Source organism: Lontra canadensis, unplaced genomic scaffold (assembly GCF_010015895.1).
Source record: "Lontra canadensis isolate GAN:19392208 unplaced genomic scaffold, GSC_riverotter_1.0 scaffold14, whole genome shotgun sequence".
Lineage (NCBI taxonomy): Eukaryota > Metazoa > Chordata > Mammalia > Carnivora > Mustelidae > Lontra > Lontra canadensis.
The window spans coordinates 21611611-21634769 of record NW_022631008.1 but is presented as its reverse complement, the minus strand read 5'-3'; the positions used below and the strand labels follow the sequence as shown (position 1 = coordinate 21634769).

Here is a 23159-nt window from a genome sequence, read left to right as displayed (position 1 = left end):
AGAATCCTCCTTGGCAGTGACAGTAGCCTTGCAGTCCAATCCACCCTCCCTTGCTTTCCTTGGCTATGGAGGTCCCTTATACACATTAATAATCAATTAAGACCTTTATAATTAGTAGTGTAATAATTTCATTGGAGCATATGGCCTTGCTCATGCTGCTCTGAATTATTATGGCAGGCATGACATTTTAGGTTAGATTTTGCAGGCAACATATGACAGAGGCAATGTGTAAAAGCACATAGCAGCATGAGAGACGCCTAGCTAAAGGTGCTCCTTTCTCAGATGGTGAGTTTGGCAGTTAGTGGGCAAGTTGCAGGTAAAGGCATTCCCCTTGATTAATTGCAAGGTCCTACCAGTCCTGCCAATTATGCCAATTGTCCTGTGTTGGTCTTAGCCTTTCAATACCCAGTCTTGTGCCTAGACCAGCCGTTGTGGTTTTTATTATGATTGCAAGATGCCCTTCAGCAATAACCATTAGGAAACTGAAAAAAATAAAGATTTATTACTTACAGGACCTGGGTATTACACAGCACACATGGTAGAGATGGGGGAGTGGGAGAGTGCATGATAATGCACATGGGCCTGAAGTTCTGCTTTTATTGGGGTTGAGGTGGGAGCCAAGAGTTTCATAGGCTCACTATTGGTGAATTTAAAACGTAAGAGCGGGAATTTAAAGCATGGGAAGAGGAAAAACAGGGTGCCAAATGGTCAGTTATAGAAATCAACCAAGATTTCTAAAACAGAGGAGCCTTCCTTTGGGAAAGTGGCTTGGCTCCTTATCAAGTTACGTGCTGGCATTCTGTTTATTTGAGATAGCCATCTTTGAAGTGGTTGCCTTGGCAATAAAAGCTTAAGTCAGGTACTTACATTAAAATAAGAAAAAATACCCTAGGACGCCTGGGTGGCTCAGTTGGTTGGACGACTACTTTCGGCTCAGGTCATGATCCCGGAGTCCTGGGATCAAGTCCCGCGTCGGGCTCCCAGCTCCATGGGGAATCTGCTTCTCCCTCTGACCTTCTTCTCGCTCATGCTCTCTCTCACTGCCTCTCTCTCAAATAAATAAATATAATCTTTAAAAAAAAAAAAGAAAAAGAAAAAAATACCCTAATTGTCAAGGTTTACACTATGTTTTCAAAGGATAGAAATAAGAATAAAGTTGGATAGTGGTGCCTGGGTGGCTCAAATCATTAAGTGTCTGACTCTTGATTTCAGGTCAGGTTGTCATGATCTCAGCCCTGTGTCAGACTCTGGGCTCAGTGCAGAGCTGGCTTGAGATTCCCTCTCCTCCCTCGGCCCCTTCCCAAGCTCTCGTACATGCTTTCTCTCTCTCTCTTTCTCTCTCTCTCTCTCACACACACACTAAATAAATAAATAAATAAATAAAAATAAAGTTAGATCTAGAAGATTATTTTCATGAAAAATTGAATATAACATGCAGTGTAATTTTTCTGGATTTGGAAATTCATTCTTATAAGCATTGTTATGCTTAAGAAAAATTAGGAGAATGGTGTGCCTGGTGGCTCAGTTGCTTAGGCAGCTGCTTTCGGCTCAGCTCCTGATCCCAGCACCCTAGGATCAGGCCCACAGCAGGTTCCCTGCTCAGTGGGAAGCCTGCTTCTCTTTCTCCCTCTACCACTCCCTCTGCTTGTATGTTCCTGCTCTCTCTGTCAAATAAATAAAATTGTGAAAAGAAAGAAAGAAAGAAATTAGGAGTAAATCTCATCAATTACATATTTGATGTTAAGTTTAGGTATAACCTAATTTATCAAGTCTTTTCTGTTAAAAATGGGAATTAAAAAAATATACTCCCTTTGTAATCAAAGTATTTCAGCTGAGATCTGCCTTTTTGTGAATAGTTTTTAAAATGTCAGAACATTATCTAGAACTATTTATTATAAATAAAGGCCTAAGAATGATTATTTGTGGAAAGGACATTAGCAGGCTCATTAAGTAATCTGATAGGTAACTGAAATACTGCTGACATATTTTACCGTTTTTTTGTTGGGTTAGCCATTTAAAGATCGCTGTGAATGGTTCTATGAGCATTTGCATTCAGGACAACCAGATTCAGACATGGTGCACAGGCCAGTGAATGAAAATGATATCCTGCTGGTTCACAGAGGTATGTTTAAAAAGAAGCTGATGTGGTTGAGGCACAAAATACCAGTTATTGTAAATTTTAATACGTAAAATTAACCAATGCTACATATTTAGATTCTATTTTTAGGAGTAGCTGTGAAGTTGTGTCAAAAGCAAATTGTGCAAAGCTAAAGCAAGGAATTGCTGTACGGTTCCATGGAGAAGAAGGCATGGTGGGTATAAAAATAAGTGCTGTTAACATCACTAGGTATAAAAGATTGAAATGCACTTGAATAAAGTTTAGTATATAATTGATAATGGAAGACATTTGAAATGATTCTAATTTGTTATTATTCAGAAAAATTTCCACATATAATTCTGTTGATATTTAATTTTATTTTCTTGAACTCAGGGTCAAGGTGTTGTGCGTGAGTGGTTTGATATTCTGTCTAATGAGATAGTCAATCCTGATTATGCATTGTTTACCCAGTCAGCTGATGGTAAGTTGTACAGTCTACATTATTTTTTCTGTTACTTCTCATATTTTCAAACTACATCAGTGCATTTTATCCTTTGATTCCCATAGTAATCCTGTGAGCTAGGTGTGGGATAGTCCCATTTCCTAGAAGAGAAAGTTGAAATTCAGAGTTTTGGTTAACTCAATTAATGAGTGGTAGGATCATGAGTGGAACCTGGTTCAGTCTAGCATTCTTTCCTCTACATAGATGGTTCTCAAGGGCCAGTGCTGGCTGTAAGGAAGTTTTCATCAATCTTTTGTAAAGTAAAACTAAATTTATGCAATTTCAGGATTGTCCTTAGACTGCTTTTCTGAGCTAAAATTTCCTTTTGTGAAATAGTGCCTTAGAAAAGATGGACTTAGAAAAATAATTACTTGGAAAAATTAAAATTTGTTAACCCTATTTGAGTTTCCAAGTCTTAAAATATATCGGTCATAAAAAACAGTCTAGAAATCATGGTGTTAAATCTTAACTTATAATCTGTTTATGTATAGTAACTTAGTTTTCGGTCCTTTTAAAAGATTAAACTTAAAAAGCTCTTATAATTGAAATAGGTTATTTGTTGAAGTGGTACTTTCGACCTGCACAATTCTAATTTGATATAGTAGGCTGAATGGAAATGGTTACTGCCTCATCTGTGAGAAGAATACTTGGCAGTTCTCTAACTTAAGAAAGACCTACACAAGTGAAGGCGGGATTTCAGTTTTTAAATGCTTTACACAGTTGCTTTTATTTCCTGAAGATCTTTTACTTCCCAGTGTTTAATTTATTTTTTATAAGGAGAGAGTGCATTATTAATTGTACTTCCTAATTGTCTCCAACTGAACCAGTAGGTAAACCTCCACTGAATAAGGATGACGACTCTGGGAGAGGCAAGAGGGGGACGGTGGTGGGCTGTGGGGATACTTGGGAACTGCAGGTATTCGCTTCTGTGATGGGCTCCTCAGACACACATGGTGTATTTGAAGTTGTTTAGGAATATGTGACTGCTTTAATTTTATAACTTCTGATTATTTGCACTGAGGTGAATTTGGTGCTTTTGTTGTTTTTATGACAAATTTGATGAGGTGGTGGGTTTAGTTAGGCCTGATCTTTGAAGCAAGATTTAGCATTAGAGCATTGTATTTTAGCTTTATTTCATTTCTTTATAGTCCCTTATTCTGAGGCTGTCTGTTTAGTTTCCATACCTGAGAAACAGATTTGGTGTGGAATTATGAGTCAAGGTAATTCCTCATACTATGAATATATATTAGAGCATATGCTAAAGCACAGAGATCATAAAGATTGTGATTTGTACTTTTTGTAAGCTGTAGAAGTCTTCTCTTTGGGATCATAGTATTTATAAATAAGAATATCAGTGAAATATTTCCTTGTTCTTAGGTTTAGTTGACATGAAGGGAATTACATTAAAATTTTGAATTAAAAATTCCTAAATGTGGGAAATGTTTGGGTAGTCTTCATGTCTATAATAATTTCTTTAAAATTTGCTTTCTAATTGAATTAAGATATTTACTGTAGAGTTTGGCCTTTGGTGTTACACTGGATGTGAATCCAGGCTCTGCTCCTCTTGTTATTATCATCTTAGGCCAATAAATGTAACCTTTCTGGACCTCAATTTCTCCATTTGAAAATGGTGATAATACAGGTTTTGTGGTGTGGTCAAAGAGAAATCAATTAGCTGTTATGTAAAAAATGTTTAGCCTAGTGCCTAAGAAATACAGAAAGCACATAGAAAGTAGAAATAATTATTAGAAGCTATTTTTATGTGGGAAACGACATTTTCTTGTTCACTAGGATTTTTCTGAGGTGATGAAAATAGCTGTGTCACAGTTTCATTTTATTTATTTATTTATTTTAAAAAAGATTTTATTTATTTATTTGACAGGCAGAGATCACAAGTAGGCAGAGAGGCAGGCAGAGAGAGGGGGGGAAGCAGGCTCCCCACCTAACAGAGAGCCCGATGTGGGGCTTGATCCCAGGACCCTGAGATTATGACCCAAGCTAAAGGCAGAGGCTTTAACCCACTGAGCCACCCAGGAGCCCCAGTTTTATTTATTTATTTATTTATTTTAAAAAAAGATTTTATTTATTTATTTGACAGACAGAGATCACAGGTAGGCAGAGCAGCAGGCAGAGAGAGAGGAGGAAGCAGGCTCCCTGCTGAGCAGAGAGCCCGATGTGGGGCTTAAACCCAGGACCCTGGGATCGTGACCTGAGCTGAAGGCAGAGGCTTTAACCTACTGAGCCACCCAGGCACCTCCCAGTTTCATTTATTTTGAACCTAAAACAGAACCTAAACCTTGTGGTCTGTTTTAAGGAGTTTTCAAGTTAAAAACCATTATTTCTTCCCTGAAAAGTTTTCCCTATTTGTTTCCTTATTTATTTTTTGTTTTTGATTTCTCTTTATCTGTTCTTTTTAATAATCTAGATTTCCCAGAAAGTACTTAGCAAAGGAATTACAAATCAGAGACCTGGGGGTAGAAAGTTGAGTCATTAAAAATCTTTGCTGATTGATTCATCAGTAACCCTAAGCATTCAGTATTTTATTTTATTATTATTTTTAAAGATTTTATTTATTTATTTGAGAGAGAGAGAGAGAGAGAGTGTGTGCACACACAAGTGGGACAGGGAGCCTGATATGGGGCTTGATCCCAGGATCCTGAGATCATGACCTGAGCCAAAGGCAGCTACTTAACCAACTGAGCCGCCCAGGTGCTCTAAGCATTCGCTATTTTAATAGGTAAAAAATATTTGTGACTAATCTTAGATTATTTATATTTTTGAAATTATTGTTATGTTTGTCCTTGAAGTTTTTCTGCATCTCACAAAACTTTTCTTTGACTTTGACTTAATATCCAGTCTTACCAATGACTGAGAATGATTCTCAAAAGGTACTTGATGGTGAATGGCTAGCTTCATGTGGCCTTTTTAAGTCATTCAACCATAAACTTCCAGATTTGTACCTTATATCTAAGTAAACCGGTTAGGGCAGTGTAGTCTAGTGCCAACAGTGAGAAATTAAAGATTAGCAACACACAAAGTGAAATTATTGTCAAAATATGTATACTAAATGACCAAACATGTCATTTTCCAAAACTTTTTACTTTTCCTTTATTATATTTTACTTTGTGGTACTATTTCATTAGAGTTTGCAGTTATTCTTCTTTTAGTGTAAGTGTGCCTAGTGTTTAGTAAGTGTTTAGTGTACGTAGAAGAGTAGTAAATAGGAAGAGCTCAATAAATATTTGTTGAAAGAGTAACAGTTGTCTTTGGAGTTCGTGATCATCATAGAAGAGTACAAAAAGAGTTCTTTAAAGTTGAGGTCTTAGCATTAGGTTTTTCCATTGCACTAGATACTTTTTTTTTTTTTTTTTTTAGGATTTTATTTATTTGTTTGACAGAGATCACAAGTAGGCAGAGAAGCAGGCAGAGAGAGGGGAGGAAGCAGGCTCCCCGCCGAGCAGAGAGCCCGATATCGGGCTCGATCCCAGGACCCTGGGATCATGACCTGAGCTAAAGGCAGAAGCTTTAACCCATTGAGCCACCCAGGTGCCCCTGCACTAGATATTTTTTTAGATTTTTGTTTTCATTGTGATCAAATATATAACATAGTATTTACTCTTTTAACCACTTTAAAGTGTACAATTCACTGGCATTAAGTACATTGACAGTGTTGTGTAACCCTCACCACTGTTTCCGGACCTTTTGTCATGTAAGTGGAATCATACTAGGTTTTGACAGTAATTGGTAACTATTGCCTTTGCCATTTTTACTTATATACCTCTGTGGTACTTATTTAAAGTTGATTATTTGTGAGGTGCCTAGGTGACCGGTTGGTTAAGTGTCCAGACTCTCAAGTTTCGGCTCAGCTCATGATCTCAGGGTTGTGAGATTGAGCCCTGAGTCGGCCTCTGTGCTCAGTGGGGAATCTGCTAGAGATTCTGTCTCTCTCCCTCTTCCCCTCCCCTGCTTGGGTGTGCTCAGTTGCTCTCTCAAATAAATGAAATCTTAAAAAAAATAAAGTTGATTATTTATTGTGAGGAATAATTGGTTGACTTGTGGATTTTGGTGATTTTTCTGATAATTGGTAAAAGGCATCAAGTTCATTACTTAAGAACAGTTGTACAACATTTAAAATTTTAGTTACTGTCTTGTAGTGCTCTATTCCATAAGGAACAAAAAGTAGTGAAGATCTGCACTGGGCATGTATAGATGAATAAAACAATGCCTGTCCTAATTCACAACCTAGGATTTCTACATTGCTGAGGAAAACGTGTATTATCTTTTAATGTATTATTTTCAGGATCTCTTTGACACATCTTCCAACCACTTTCAGTTAAAAGTATTTCTAAAATTTTCTCTGCAAAGACTTACTCTGATAAGTATGTTTGAATCAATGATTATCTTCTGACAATTCCATTGTCTGTTATATATTCCATAAAGAACATTCTGGTGGAAGTTTATACCTAATATAACCTTGGTTTTGCTGAAATTCTATATGAACTGATTTATTTGCATTGAAATGATCTTTTTTTTTGCATCTAGATTCTTAGAAGTAAATTATTTTGTATTTATTTTAATAGGAACAACTTTTCAGCCTAATAGTAACTCCTATGTAAATCCTGATCACTTGAACTATTTCCGGTTTGCTGGGCAGATCTTGGGATTAGCTTTGAACCACAGGCAGCTGGTCAACATTTACTTCACAAGATCATTCTATAAGCACATTCTTGGTATGGCTCTATTGTTATTTCCAGAGGCATTTATTTGAAGTGTTTTTCTTAGAATCTTTAGGGAAAAACTAAGTAGCTAAGTGATCGCATTTTGATTGAGGTAGTTTTTATTTCAATTAGAAACTGTCTGTGTATGTAAGGCATTTGGGAGTCTGAGGGAGAGAAAAAAAATCTATTTTTTTGCTAAAAAAATTGTTTATCATTTTAGTGTGTATATGTTTATGCTAAGAATGCATTTTAATATGAATATGCTTAAGTGTATGGCACTTTTTGAAGTATATAATAATTTTTCTGTATAGCTATTTCAAAGAAAGATTACATTATAAAAATGTGGGAAAAAACACAAGTTTAAATTAACAGACTTCCAAATCTAGGAATTAGCAACCACTTAAATCATGCTGTGAATTGGATTATATTTTGCAGTTTTATGGAATATCTGTAGAGGGCAGTATTTTACCATTAAACAAACAAGGAAAGGCAGAAACATTTAGAATATAACTGCTGTATGTTTGCTTTTTTAGGTATTCCTGTAAATTACCAAGATGTGGCATCCATTGATCCAGAATATGCCAAAAATTTGCAGTGGATTTTAGATAATGATATTAGTGATCTGGGTCTAGAGCTAACCTTTTCTGTTGAAACTGATGTGTTTGGAGCAATGGAAGAGGTGCCTTTGAAACCTGGGGGTGGAAGTATTCTTGTCACACAAAATAATAAAGTGAGTATTTGAATACTTATCGTGGCCATTGTTTGTAACTTGGCCCTGATAGTTTGCTGATTATGCTAGCCTCCTAACACTAGCTAGAAAAACTTTTACTGTTTCAGTTTCATAACATTTTATAACAGAGAAAATATTTAAATTAACTAAACCATCAAATACCAAATTTTTAGTTAGGAAGGCTCATTTCACTAGTGTGTTAGATAGCTGAGGCAGTTCCTGAGGCAGCCTAGAGCACAATTCAGTTGATTCTATAAATTGGGCATCTCTTTATTAAAAACTTCGATTAGCAATAGAAGTTTACACCAAAATCATATTAGGATTTAGTCACTGTTTCATCTTTTGAAGTACGATGTTAAGAGTTCCAGTAGAGAAAAGAAGAATTTCCCATGTTAAACTTTGTACATGCTTTTGGTATCCAGTAAGTCTGTTAGATCTCTGAACTTGATTGTTTTTTTAAGCTTTATAACTTGATTATTTTTATTTATTGTTTTGTTTATATCTTTTGTTTGTGAATATTTTTTCCAGTTTTATTGAGAAATAATTGACAGCTGCACATAGTAGTTTTAAATTTTGTCATATGTTTTAAATTTCACTGTTGAAAAATATGATTCAGTTTTATGTTCTATTTTGATATGTAGGAAATTGGGAGCCAGAAAATCTGGTTTGGGAACTCTACTTCTGTCATTTACTAGTAGCAACTTCTGGTTAAACAAGACTCAGTTCTTTTTCCTTTCCATTAGTTGTATTGTAATTCCAAGACAGCTTCAGAAGCAACTAACTTTAAGAAATTATGCCCATTGACTTAGTAAAATACGGATTCTTTTTTCTTTGAAAGACCAAAAGACTTGGCTGCATTTTAACCTCTTTGAGCCTCAGTTTTCTATTTTGTTTACTTGAGATAATGATACCTCCCATACAGAATAGTTACTAGCATTTTGCAAGCTGAAAACCACAATACAAAATAGTGCTCTATAAACAGAGGATAGTGCTCTATAAAAAGAGGTTTTTAGTTTGAGATATGTATAGGGTATTGGAAAGTTATATTATGGTATGCAGCTTTACTTTTGCAACTTAGATACTATATGTAGAAAATAACCCATGAAGTTTAGTTTTTGAAAATAAGATCAGAAGCTGAGTTTTTGCACACATATGCTTAGATGTTTTTTAGTTTGCTCTCTCATTTGACACATAAGGACACTGAAGCCTAAAGAGTTAATGGTAAAGCTGGGGACAAAACCCAGGTCTCCTACTTTCAAGTCTGATGTTCTTCCTTTTGCAAAATTAATCATGTTAAGGAAGATCTTACTTGATTTTTAATATAATGAGTCATGTTAAGCTATAGATAATGAAAAGACTAAAATGCTTCTTCTTTTTTTTTTTTTTTAAAGATTTTATTTATTTGACAGAGACAGCAAGAGAGGGGAACCTAAGCAGGGGGAGAAGGAGAGGCAGGCTTCCCACCAAGCAGGGAGCCTGATGCAGGGCTCAATTCTAGGGCCCTGGGATCATGACCTGAGCCAAAGGCAGATGCTCAATGACAGAGCCACCCATGTGCCCCAAAATGCTTCCTTTTCAAAATATGTATAAGCTTGCCAGTGATTGAAAATACTTTTTAAAATCTTCTAATTATTAGATTGTCCACCCTGTAGTGCATTTATTATTTTATTTTACACTGGAGACCTATTCTCAATTAAGGATAATGAAATTATACTATCTTTATTATAAGCAAGTGATTGTTTTTCACCAGAGAAACTCAAACATGATTCTTATCTGTGAATACTATGGTGAGTGGACTTGTCATCCTCTCAGATATATTTTATATGACAAAGTGGAAAGACCCATTAACAATTGCATGGTGCATAGGTATATTTATACTTGTATCTCCTAACAGTCCCCCCTCCCATTATGACATGATTTTTGTTTAGATTTTTAAAAAGACATTTTATTAATTCTTTGGCACTCGTGTCTTTTATGAATTCTAGAGAGAAGGAAGATATTGAGTAAGTAACAACAAGAGTATACACACATTGAGGGTGTACCTTTCATTGTGAGTCTAGTTAGACTGGAATACTTCCTATTGTAATATTATGAGACCGATGCCTTACCACTTGGCAACTCCCTTACTATTGTAATATTAAAAAGGCTGAAACTTTTGCTTCTAAGTTAAATCCATTTTTATTTAACTATATTAACTAATTTTTGGTTGATTATAGGTGACTTTTTTTTTATTATTAGCTTTTGGTAATAAAGCAGGATCTCAATCACTAATATGTTAATTCTTTTCAGCTTCCATTTTTGTGATGTAAACATTTTCCAGAGTTTTCTAACGTTACCAGAAAGAGCCTAATTGTTTTTTTTTTTGAGTCAAGCATAATTCTGTATCAAATTGTTGATGCTTAAACATTTAATGCTTACTCAGTAAGCAACCTAATTTTTTAAAATTAAAAATCTTTAGAAACATACCTGCATCTTAAATTGATTACTTGCTTTAAGATTGTTATTCAGTTTACAAATAAAATTTTCAATTTTTAGAAATTTTGTTATTTTTTTAACATATATTTCTTTTAAGAACTTTTTTGTTACTCTAAGGTTAGACTTTTAGTTACTTATCTCTATAGGTGTAAAGTTGTAACTGTCACCTTTGGAGTTCAGCTTCAAAATCTGTAAGCATTTTGCAGCTTAAATGAGTTTCCAAGCTTTAGTATGAGAAAATCTGTGTAAGCTGATCTCCACATGGGGGAGTCATTTAGTCCTAAGTTTTATGGAAAGGCTTTGATAATTGTGGAATGAAGTCAAATAAATGAAAATACCTTTGTTTAAAAAGGAGTACATTAAATAAATACAAATGATATAGGCAGAAGAATATATATCCATTCCACATTTTTTTTTTTTTTTGTGGAACAAAAACTAAGTTTATTTGTTCATTTCTTGCATTTGAAGTATTCCTCGATGACATCCTTTGCCTGAGACTCTTTGCCATAGTCCTTAACCACCACTCAACTGCAACCAACCACTTTACGGGGTTTTCCCTCTCTGTCAGTTTTACAGAGGCCTACCCACTCCCCTAGTTTCTTGTTGTCATCAGCCTTGATTAGGTTGATTTGGTGTTCAGCACAAAGGGCCTCCACCAGCTTGACATACATGGGTTCATCACAGTTGGATGCAAGCACACAAAGATGGGCTTGGCGCTTGTCTAAGGCTTTGGCAGCTTCGCGAATTCCACGTGCTAGGCGGTCGTGGATGAGGGCGGTCTTCAGCACCTCTTGTAAAGCAGTATTAACGTCCATTACACCTCCAGCAGCAATGCCTTCCTCGGCCATGGCGGTGGATTACGAGTGTAGCCGAATCTTGACTGCACCGTCGCCTCCGCCTCCGTGCGACTCGGCGGCGGCAGGGAAAGAGCCATTCCACATTTTTTTTTAAATTTTTATTCCATATTTTAAATATAATGCTCTTTTAAATTTAATTTTGTATCTATCAATTTGTTTAAAAATCTTAAAAAAATAATGAAACTGAACTCTGGTTTCATTTTTGAAAATGGATGAATTACCAGGAGCTGAGCATTTATTTTTTGTTTGTTTTTAAGATTTTTGTTTATTTATTTGACAGAAACAAGTATTTGACAAGTAGGCAGAGAGGCAGACAGAGACAGAGGAAGGAAAGCAGGCTCCCTGCTGAGCAGAGAGCCCCATGTGGGGCTTGATATCAGGAGCCTAGGATCCTGACCTGAGCTGAAGGCAGAGGCTTTAACCCACTGAGCCACCTAGGCGCCCTGGAGCTGAGCATTTAAATAGTATTTTCATCTTCCTTTTAAAGTTTATGCTTTTATTTTTCATGTTCTCTCTTTTTTTTTTAAGGTTTTATTTATTTATTTGTCAGAGAGAGAGAGAAAACACAAGCAGGGGGAGTGGCAGGCAGAGAGAGAAGCAGGCCCCCTGCTGAGTAGGGAGCCTGGATGTGGGACTCAATCCCAGGTATCTGGTATCATGACCCAATATGAAGGTAGACACTTAACTGACTGAGCCACCCAGGCATTCCCCCCTTTTTTTTTTTTTTTGAGCAGAAGCTAGAATCATGGAACCATAAAATTTGAGTTAGAAGTGACAGGTTTTCTTATATCTTCAGTCTGTCTCCTAGAACTGAAGAGTAAGCTACATGAGTTTTAAATGCTAACACTTTTACAGTATTAATCATGAAGTTCATTCAGGCTGGGAGGGAAAGACGAGATCGGGCACGTTCAGGGTGGTATGGCCGTAGACCAGGCTGGGAGGGAAAGAAATAGGGATGGGATAAGACAGGATATCAAGGAATAGAGGATATCAAGGAATAGAGGAGGCGGCATGGAAGTTGAATTACAGAAGCGTTAAGTGGTCAGATAAGAGTAGGGGGTTGGAAAGGGAAAAATGTTCTGGGCTTATAGGAAGTTAAGGGTGACAGAGCACGATGTGTTCAAGGAACCACAGGTAGATCAGAGAGTTGTAGATCTTAGCTTAGATTGCAAAGCAAATGAGTGGTAAAAGATGAGGGGGGTAGACGGGCCAAATTCTGAAAGACTCTGCACCCACAATTAAGAATTTGAAAATTGTTCTGAAGACTGTAGGGATGATTGTAGATGTTATAGAGGCAAGTTTCATCAGTGGATTCTGTTTCTTAAAAACACAAAAACAAACTTAGCTTGGAATGTGAAGAATGAATTGAAATGGGGCAATATTGGGAGTCAGGGCAACTGATAGGTGGTCGTGGTATTGGTCTGGGGATCATGCATGAGTATTTTGTAAGACAATGGCAGTGAGGATTTGGCATATCTGCTTATGCCTACAAAAGAAACCTGGTTATCCTTTGGAGTTTTCAGTAGAGAAATTTTCAGTGAGAACTCTTATATACCAGAGCAGTAGTAAGTGGATAAACTCAGGAAAGAAGCTTTTATACACCAAAGGATATATATTGAAACCGTAAATTGAATTATGCCAACAATAATGCCATTTAAACTGTTAATTATGGAAAAAATAACTATTTTACAAATGGGCCCAGTTTATTCCTCTGCTTAGAGGAGGGGGAAAAAAGAACATTTTGTTTTCACTAGTAAAAGTTAATTATTATTTAAGTAAATATGGTTCATTTAGATATCTTTTGAGAAATAATGAAAAACAATTTTCAAGAAGAAAAATAGCTTAAATTTTGCTTTTTTTTTTTTTTTCAAGATCACCACCATTTCTCATAAGAAGACATAATTTAGGTTGAAAGCCTGAAGAGAAGTTAAAATTTTAAGGAAGATGTCTGAGAGAAGAATATTATTTATTCCACATATTCAGAAAACTAGGAGATTATTAAAATGTTTCTATAAATACAGACATATAATTTAACTGGAACATATTATCTGAAAGTTCAGTCTTCTTAATCTTAGTGTTTTTACGTTTTTCACTTCAGTTTCTTTTTTGCTTACTGATTTTATATCACTTACCAGGATCAGAGGCTGAGCCAGAAAAAAGTTGCTAAGGCTCTTTTTTGTTGCTGTTGTTGTTTCTATGCTATGCTGAAGCTTTTCGAGTTGAAAGCTTTCTTTGTATTTATGTAATTATTTCACCAGTACAAGTACTAAGATTCCTTAATATGATTAATTCTTCAATTTAATTCTTTGGCTTCAGTATTATTTTATGCCTTCAAAGAATAGACAACAAAACTCAGGTGGGAGCAAACATGACTCCTAGGATATGCCATCTGTTAGGGATGACAAAAGATCCTCTGCCCCCAAGTTTTATCAATCTCTTATAATAGCTTAAAAGAAAACGATAGTTTATGTTTGGTTTATAATTAATGTTTAGTTGTGCAACTCTTTATGCCAGTGTTTTGTGAACTGGTTGTCATCTACATATTCAGTGTTTCCTTATTAAAACATTTAAGATATTTGATGTTGTTCAGGGCATAAAGTGTGGGGAGGGGAGTCACTTGGATGCCTGTATAGACAATGGGAATGCAGTCAGTATATTTCTGCTCAGTATGAATAGTCAGAATGTTAGTGTGTAATGGTAGTGGATGTTCATAGTAATAATTGTATCATCAAGAAAACGTTAATTTGTGTTATTCTGTTTGAGGATGTACAGTGTTTAAGGAAGCAGGGAAACATTTTAGCTCAGTTGGATTTATATTTTCTTCTGTTAAACAGTGGTATTTCAGCTATGTGGAAAACTTTATTTTACTAAACATCTTAGCAGGATTTGTGATGGCTACGATTTTATTAGTCTTCTTTCTTTTTTTAAAAAAAGATTTTATTTTATTTATTTGACAGAGAGGGAGAGAGAAAGAGAGCACAAGCAGGGGGAGCAGAAGAGGGAGAAGCAAGCTCCCTGCTGAGCAGGGAGCCTGACGTGGGGCATGATCCCAGAACCCTGGGATCATGACCTGAGCCGAAGGCAGTCGCTTAACCAACTGAGTCACCCAGGTGCCCGATTTTATTATTTTTCTGAGTAATAATATAGACCAAAATTCATCCACGTTTAAATTAACTTAATATGGAAACTGGTATTAGAAGGAGCTGATTTCCACAAATTGATACACAATGACTATGGGTCCAAGTTATAGAAATAATATAGAAATAAATGTGGAAAATATTTAGAATATTAGAATAATATTCCATATTAGAAGAATAGAGGGGAACATGTAAGGAAAGAATAGTATACTTGTGGGAATTAATTTTTTAAAAGAGACTAAAAATAATAGGAATTAAGTAATTGAAAACAGAATTTGTACTATGATAAATATGGAGTGCAATAATGGCCAGTTAAAATTGGTGAAGTGTACTTTGAGCAGTTCACAAATATTTTCCTTTTTTTTTTTTTAGCGTGAGAGAGCACATGAGCACATCTGAATGGTGGGAGGAGGCAAGAGGGGCAGAGGCAAAGGGAGAGAGAGAACCTTAAGCAGGTTCCATGTCCAGTATGGAGCCCAAAACAGAGCTAGATCTCATGACCCTGATATTATGAGCTGAGCTGAAATCAAGGGTTGAATGCTTAAATGATTGAGCTCCACAGGAGCCCCACAAATCTTTCACTTTTATGCTTCATAATTTAAGGTCTTGAACAATAATCATTAAATAGTACCATAAGATTTTAAGAGCAAAACATTTTGGGAAAAAGCTGGTCTTGTTAAGGGAAGATAGGGTCTCATAAAGCACCTTAAACATTAATGAATGAGTGAAGCAGAAAAATTGTAGTAGTTGAGTAAGTTTATGTAGAGCACACGTAAACTAAAAGATAATGATGTGCTAATATTGAAATCATTGTTGGTTATCAGTTGGAAGTGTGCTATATATATTATTTCTTGGATTGGATGTGAAAATCTAGTTTATATTTCTGTTTGATTGTTTGGCACTCATTTTTGCCTCCTTCTCTCTGGTAACTACCTAAATGTAGTAACTGATTAAATCCTGTACAGTGGAAAAAAACTTCTGGGTGGTAGGGAGTGTGATTTGGGGCTATTCAGTAGGCTGAATAGCAGAGATGACAGCTTTCCCTGCGCTAGATTGCACCAGGAGCTATGTGGGTTTGGGGAGAACTATGGAGAATCCACCATGACACTTATATACACTCCTTTGACATGTATGGAGAATTCATAGGCAGTGGTTATATATAACTTGCCAGCTCAGTCCTTGTGCGTTTTCCCCCGCTGCTGGGGTAGAGTTAGGAAGTGGGATGGAGCACAGCATTGGATTAGTGCCTCCCCCAAATAAAGAAGGAACCTAAAATAGGCTTTCTCTACTCTCTTTAGAACATTCATACCTGGCAGGTAAGAACTATGTATAGCATATTGCTTTTTAGTCACAAAGTTTCACTTAGAGGTAATTTAAAATACACAAATGATAACAATTGATAGAGTTGATTGATAAATATGTAATATTTGATTCTTGTCTGAGCCAAAATATATTATTACCAGTTAAATTTTAAGTGACACTGTTTTCTGTAATGATGTATTTTAAAATGAAATGTGTAAAAGTAGTTTACCTTAATTTAGAATCAAGTCAACTATGCTTAAATGACCCATTTTATCAAGTTCTCAGTATGTATTAAATGCACTTGTTGAATGTATGCATTCTTTCAATATTTGTTGAACATTTACAAAGTGGCAGCCACTTTTCAGGAGCTGGGAATATATACTAGAAAACAAACAAAGCCCCTGCCTGCAGAGAGATTACATTCTAATGAGATACTTCAGTCCGAGACATGAGGAAGTATAGACACTAAGGCCTGAACAAGCTTATATTTGGGGAATAGAGAGAATGAGTAAGGGGGAGAGTAGAAAGAAATGAGATGAGAGGGCACAACAGAGACTGGATCATTTAGGGTCTTAAAGGCTAGGAAAGTAATTTATATTTTACAAAGTTGTTTTGTTTTTAAGGTGGGTGAGAGGTGCTTGACTGAGCCACCTAGGCACCCCTCACTGTAAGGCTTTGAGCAGGAGTGATGTGATCCAAATTATATATGAAATTATACAGAAAATATTTATATATATTTAAAAGATTAGTTGGTGGTATGGGAGAAGCAGTACAGAGGCAAAAATGGAAACTGGGACCCCACATGTTATAGTACCCAGATGAAGATGATGATGATGGCTTGGACCAGGGTGCTGGATGTGAAGATGGTGAGACAGGGTTGGTTTGAGAATGTTGTTTGGAGGTAGTTCTGATAGCACTCACTGATACAGCGCGTGAGAGAAATCATGGGTGACTGATTCCTAGGATTTTGGCCAAAGTAGTTCAGTGATTGGTAGATTATGGATTTACTGAGATACTTGAATAATGGTGTCTCTAAACCTTTTCCTCTTTTTTTTTTTTTTAAGATTTTATTTATTTATTTGACAGAGAGAGAGATCACACGTAGGCAGAGATGCAGGCAGAGAGAGAGAGAGAGAGAGAGAGAAGTCTCCCTCCTAAGCAGAGAGCTCGACGTGGGGCTCGATCCCAGGACCCTGAGATCATGACCTGAGCCAAAGGCAGAGGCTTTACCCACTAAGCTACCCAGGCACCCCTCTTTTTTTTCTTTCTTTCTTTCTTTCTTTCTTTCTTTCTTTCTTTCTTTCTTTCTTTTTTAATTTATTTATTTGACAGAGAGAGGGAGAGAGAGAGTAAGCACAAGCAGGGGGAATGACAGGCAGGGGAGAAGCAGGCTCAGCAAGAAGCCCAATGTGGGGACTCTATCCCAGGACCCTGGGATCACGACACAAGCTGAAGGCAGCGGCTTAACTGACTGAGCCTCTCAGGCGCCCCCAACCTCTTACCTCTTAAGTGAAGAATGATTATATCAACATTATATTAAGTATGTGAAATTGAAAAAAAAAAAATCACTTTTTTTTTTTTTTTTTAATAGGCGGAGTATGTTCAGCTTGTTACTGAACTTCGAATGACAAGAGCCATTCAGCCTCAGATCAATGCTTTTTTGCAGGGCTTTCATATGTTCATTCCACCTTCTCTCATACAGCTTTTTGATGAATATGAATTGGTAAGGAAAAACATCAGTTCATTTTGTAACAACACAAAACTCCAGTCGCTATAATTTAGAAATAATTTTGGAGTACTATGGTAAATTAATAAATGTATAATACGACATTATGGTTTGATGTTCTTGTTTAGAGATTTCTTACAAGATTTGTGATTGTGCTTCTCTTAAGCTTAATAGCCAGAGTAACAATTCCTTAGTGTGAAATGAAAACAAAAATGGAGTACATTTTCAAAGTATTTTACATGGGATATGTTGAAGGCCAGTCTTCTCAAAAGCAATATTCATATTATAGTTAACCCTTAAGCCTTGAACAACACATGTTTGAACTGTTGTGAGTTCAAACTTAAAAGTGGGTGTTTTCCAGTATAACACAGTAAATTTTCTTACTTTCTTTTTTTTAAGATTTATTTATTTGAGAGCAAGAGAGAGCGTGTGTGAGTTGGGGAAGGAGCAGAGGGGGAGGGAGAAAAGAGGAGAAAAACTCTTAAGCAGATTTCACACTAAGCATGGAGCCCAATGTGGGGTTCAGTTTCACAATCCTCAGATCATGACCTAAGCCCAAACCAAGAGCCAGACACTCAGCCAACTGAGCCACCCTAGACGCCTCTTCCTTCTGATTTTCTTAATAATATTTTTTCTCCTAGTTTGCCTTGATCTAAGAATAGGATATGTGTAATTCATGTAACATACAAAATATGTTTACTGTGTTTATGTTATCTATAAGGCCTCTGGCCAGCAGTAAGCTATTAGTAGTTAAGTTTTGGGGGAATTCAAATGTTACATGTGGATTTTGACTGCATGGGGTCAGAGTCCATAACACCTGCATCGTTCAAGCAAGAATCAACTGTACTTCTATAAATTTTTGGTTTGACCATATGAGGTACAAGATAATGATACTAATTTCTTGTCATTCCGAAAAGAAGAATTAGAAGGTTTTTCTTACTGTATTTGTTTAATTTTCTCTAATTTCTTATTTTACCATATATAATTCTAAATTTTCCATTTTAAATCTGTGTGGGGTCCTTACTTTGTTGGCTTCTAGTTTCTAATGTTTGTTGTGCTTTTTTAATTTCCTTACCTTTTACTATGACCTAACAGGATTTCTAATTTTATATGCTTTATGTTTGCATTTTCCCTCATATCCTTTTTCTCTCTTATGATTGGTAATAAATTATTTTCAAATTCTTGGGGAGTTGTCTAATGCCGTAATTAAACATAGTATTTTTTTTTTTTTTAAGATTTTATTTGAGAAAGAGTGAGTGAGAGAGCACATGAGCAGAGGCAGAGGGAGAGGGAGAAGCAGACTCCCCACTGAGCCGGGAGCCCAATGCAGGGCTTGATCCCAGAACCCTGGAATCATGACCTGAGCCAAAGGCAGACGCTTAACTGACTGAGCCACCTAGGCGCTGCCATAGTGTTTTGAATAGAGTATAGAGTATAGCTAATTTTTTATTTAAAAAAATGTAATTTAGAATAGTAAATTTTAGATGAATGGAAAAGTATCCTTTGGTTTTTATTCTTTCCCATAAAATTAGTTTTACCCAATGCTTTTCACTTTACTTTATGAGTAAGTACACTGATTTATACTTTTTAATTTTACATATATGCCAGTATTTTTTGGTGTATCATTCATAGTATATCTTAGTATAATAGTGAATAAAATTTGCAAGTTAATTTTGAAGTCCATTGTGACTTAGTTTTATTAAATGTCAGTTTTGAGGGGTTTTTTTTTTGCTCACATTTTTAGGTTTAAGATTAATGGTTTTGTTTAGTATGGACTCATCTAGTTTTTACATGGCAGTAAGTTATTTTTAGCATTTAAAAATGGAGGAGTACTTCTGAACTATTATTAAACATGATTGAAATCTGACTTTTTTCTGTACCATACATACATTAAACTGGCTTTCTGAGTTCAAAGCAGAGACTTCCACATTATCTTCTGGACCTCTGTGTAAAAAAAAAAACAAATAGCAACAATGTAAATAATTGACAAAAACTTTGCCTTCTGATTTACTGATATTGCTCAGTTTTATGAGATTTATTGGTTTATAGTGTATGTAGAGAAAAGTATATGCATCATGATGTACAGTTTGATGAATTTTTACAAACTGAATACATGCATAAAACCAGCACCCGGATCAAAAAACAGAGGAATCCTGGCACCCCTCATGTCCACTCCTGTTCTATTCCAGTCACTGTCTCTTCATGGGGAACTTCTTCTGACCTTTTTTTCCCATTAACATTATTCTTCTTCTTGTTTTTACATTTATTTAAATTCAGTAAATGAACATACCATATATTATTAGTTTCAGAGGTAGAGCTCAGTGATTCATCAGTCTTACATTTTTTAAGATTTTATTTATTTATTTTTTAGAGAGAACCTGAGAATGGGGAGGGGCAGAGGCAGGGGGAGAGAGAGAATCTCCAGCAGACTCCCTGCTGAGCACAGAGCCCAGTGTGGGGCTCCGTCTCATGACCCAGAGATCTTGACCTGATCCAAAATCAACAGTCCGGTGGTTAATGGACTAAGTCACCCAGTCTTCCCCTTCTGACTTCTAAAAATACCATAGATGAGGTTTCTCATTTTTTGAACTTAATGTAAATGGAGAAGTCACCTAAATATATCTGCCTTCTTTAGCTCAGCTTTTTATGAGAATTATACATATTGTTGCAGGAAGTTGTAATTTGTTCCTTTTTATTGCATTATAGCATTTCATTGTGTCTGTGTGTGTGTGTGTGTGTGTGTGTGTGTGTGTGTGTAGAGAGAGAGGTCTATGCTTGATGAACATTTGGTAGGTACTTTTCAGTTTTGGGTTATTTGAAGTAGTGCTGTTACAAACATTCTAATACATGTCTTTAGGAAGGTATATGTGTGCATCTTAAAATGTAATTGCTGGGACATAGGGTGTGCATTTATTCTATTGTAGTAGATAATTTGCAAATAGTTCAAGTGGTGTGTCAGTTTGTATTCTCACCAATAGGTATGAGAGTTCTGGGTATCCCATGTCTTCGCTAGCACCTGATGTTTTCTTTTTCATTTTTACCATTTTTGTGGATCAGTAGTGATGTTTCATTTACCTAATGACTAATGAGGTTGAGTGTGTTTATATGTTCATTGGCCACTTACACTCTGGTGCCAGGTGGCTCAGTGGGTTAAGCATCTGCCTTCAGCTCAGGTCATGATCTCAGGGTCCTGGGATCAAGTCCTGCATTGGGCTCCCTGCTCAGCGGCAAGCCTGATTTTCCCTTTCCCTCTGTCTGCTGCTCCCCTTGCTTGTGCTTTCTCTCTCTCTCTCTCTGTCAAATAAATAAAATCTTTTAAAAAAATAAAGTGTTTACTCAAGTAATTTGTCCATTTTTCTATTGTGTTTTCTGTTTTGTTTGTTTTTTTTTGTTACTGATTTATAGGATTCTTTATAGGAGTGTTATCTATATTGTGAATATCTTCTATTCTGGTATCTTTAAGTGAATAAAAATATTTAGTTTTAAAACAGTTCACTTTATCACTGTTTTTTTCTTTTTTTAATGAATGGATCTTTTTTGTCTCCTTTAAGAACCTGTTTCTTATTCCAAGGTCATGAAAGTGTTTCCCCATGTTTTCTTCTAAAAGCTTTCTTTATTCCTTTATCTTTCATATTTTGGTCTGCTGCTGTTAAATTTTCCATTGTGGTTTGTATTGGAAGTTAGGTCAGGATTCCTCATCTGTCTTAGAATCTGGCTTTACTATGTTGAGCTGATTGAGACGGAGGGATTATTTGGAAAGAGCGGTGTTGTCAGCATGATCCTGATATATGCAGTGATGAAAATTATTTTTAAAAATGTGGTATTTGCCAGGCACTTTATATTTATTAACTTTTAAAATTTTTACAATAGACCTCTGATATAAGTATTATTATTCCCATTTTACAGAGGAGGAAAACTTATCTAAAGAAGGTACAGAATTTCCTCCTGTTCATAGAGTATGTGTTAGAGCCAGACTGGGAACCCATGTTCTGTGCTCTAGACCTGGTCTGTCTTCATCAGTATTGCCAGACTGTCTCTCAGAGGCATAAGTTATAAATGGGACTTGGTTTTAGAATGACTTTGTCTTTCATAGGAAAAGGAGTATGCTACATTGGGATAGGAGACTTTTTTTAAAAAAGTTGGCACAGAAATCTAAGTTAGATGTGCATCTGGAATTAACACATTGAACCATATGAATACTAGATAAGCTAATGGCTATGAATATTTGCATGGCTCAATTGCTGGCCATTCGTGTGGGATATATATGTTATACCCATTTCCAGCAGACTAAATTCATTTATTTTGCCATGTTTTTAAAAAACAATAAATTATTGATTGGGACTTGAAATCTTCCTGCTGTATATTTTTTTTATTGTGGAATTCCCATTTCATCTACTTGTTTTTACTCAGTGTAATTTTTTTTTTTTTTTTTTGCCTAGGTGTTACATGGGATAATAAAGATCTTCCTTTTCACAAAAGTTGTAATAATATATTCATGAAATGCTTTAAATTTCTTGAGAGAATATAATCCAGTCATTTTTACTTATAATTATTAATAATGGAAGCATACTTAATATTATTAAAAGCTTATCTTTAGAAGGGAAGAGGATTAAACTCTCATGGCTTGTAAGAAGTGTATAAAATTCGTCCCTACTCACTTTTGGCAGATCTGTATCAGTGTCTTGCCAATTTCCCCAGATGGCTCAGATGGAAACTTTAACGAAGGAGCTATTACAGAGGTGTGGCAGTGGTAAGAATAACAAAAAACGAAATCTTGCCATTTGCAAGGAGGTGGATGGACCTAGAGGGTATTATGCTAGGTGAAATAAGTCAATCAGAGAAAGACAATTATCATATGATCTCACTGATACGAGCAATTTGAAAAGACAGGATCATAGGGGAAGGGAGGGAAAAATGAAATGAGGGAGACAAACCGTAAGAGACTCTTAATCTCAGGAAACAAACTGAGGGTTGCTGGAGGGGAGGAGGGTAGGTGGAGGGATGGGATGGCTGGATGATGGACATTGGGGAGGGGATGTACTATGGTGAGTGCTGTGAATCGTGTAAGACTGATGAATCAGACCTGTAACCCCTGAAACAAATAATACATTATATGTTTAAAAAAATAAAAAAAAAGAATAACAAGAGTATGGTGAGGCATCCAGAGACTAGCACCAGTGGAAAGCTTTATCATTCCTAGAATTGCAGAAACAGGTGGAGGAATTACAGTAGTCCCCCCTTACGAAGAGGGAATCTGTTCCAACACCCAGTAGATGCCTGAAACCATGGATAGTACTGAATCTTGTATATTTATGTTTTCTTTTAAATATACATACCTAGGGTAAAGTTTAAGATTTAGATACAGTTAGAGATTAACAACTACTACTAATAATTAATATTTATAACAATAATTATAACAGTATACTCTAATAAAAGTTACATGAAGTGGTCTCTGAAAAATCTTATTGTGTGGTAATCGCCCTTGTTCTTTTGATGATGTCAGATAAAATGTCTGTGATGAGATGAAGTGAGGGGAATGACGCAGGTATCATGACTTAGCATTAGGCTGCTATTGACTTTCTGACAGTATGTCAGAAAGCAGATTACCTGCTTC

The 23159-nt window shown here is 35.9% G+C and overlaps 2 protein-coding genes across 9 annotated transcripts in view; one reads left to right on the top strand and one right to left on the bottom strand.

The window, feature by feature from the left end:
* HACE1 (HECT domain and ankyrin repeat containing E3 ubiquitin protein ligase 1) overlaps positions 1 to 23159 on the top strand; it is a 116516-nt gene that overhangs the window by 81102 nt on the left and 12255 nt on the right. For 7 of the 8 annotated variants that reach the window (XR_004382750.1, XM_032858218.1, XM_032858217.1 and 4 more), the window contains 6 exons: positions 2011 to 2122; positions 2215 to 2312; positions 2492 to 2579; positions 7181 to 7330; positions 7852 to 8048; positions 17411 to 17542. Coding sequence is in view for 7 of the 8 variants with exons in the window: in XM_032858218.1 (XP_032714109.1) it covers positions 2011 to 2122; positions 2215 to 2312; positions 2492 to 2579; positions 7181 to 7330; positions 7852 to 8048; positions 17411 to 17542 (777 nt within the window). In the remaining variant the exon portion in view is untranslated. The remainder of the gene's footprint in view (positions 1 to 2010; positions 2123 to 2214; positions 2313 to 2491; positions 2580 to 7180; positions 7331 to 7851; positions 8049 to 17410; positions 17543 to 23159) is intronic. The other variant, XM_032858216.1, reaches the window with a different exon arrangement.
* Positions 10932 to 11448, bottom strand: LOC116868125 (40S ribosomal protein S12-like). Its single transcript, XM_032858220.1, has one exon. The coding sequence runs from the start codon at positions 11369 to 11371 to the stop codon at positions 11048 to 11050; it is 324 nt and encodes a 107-aa protein (XP_032714111.1). The 5' UTR covers positions 11372 to 11448; the 3' UTR covers positions 10932 to 11047.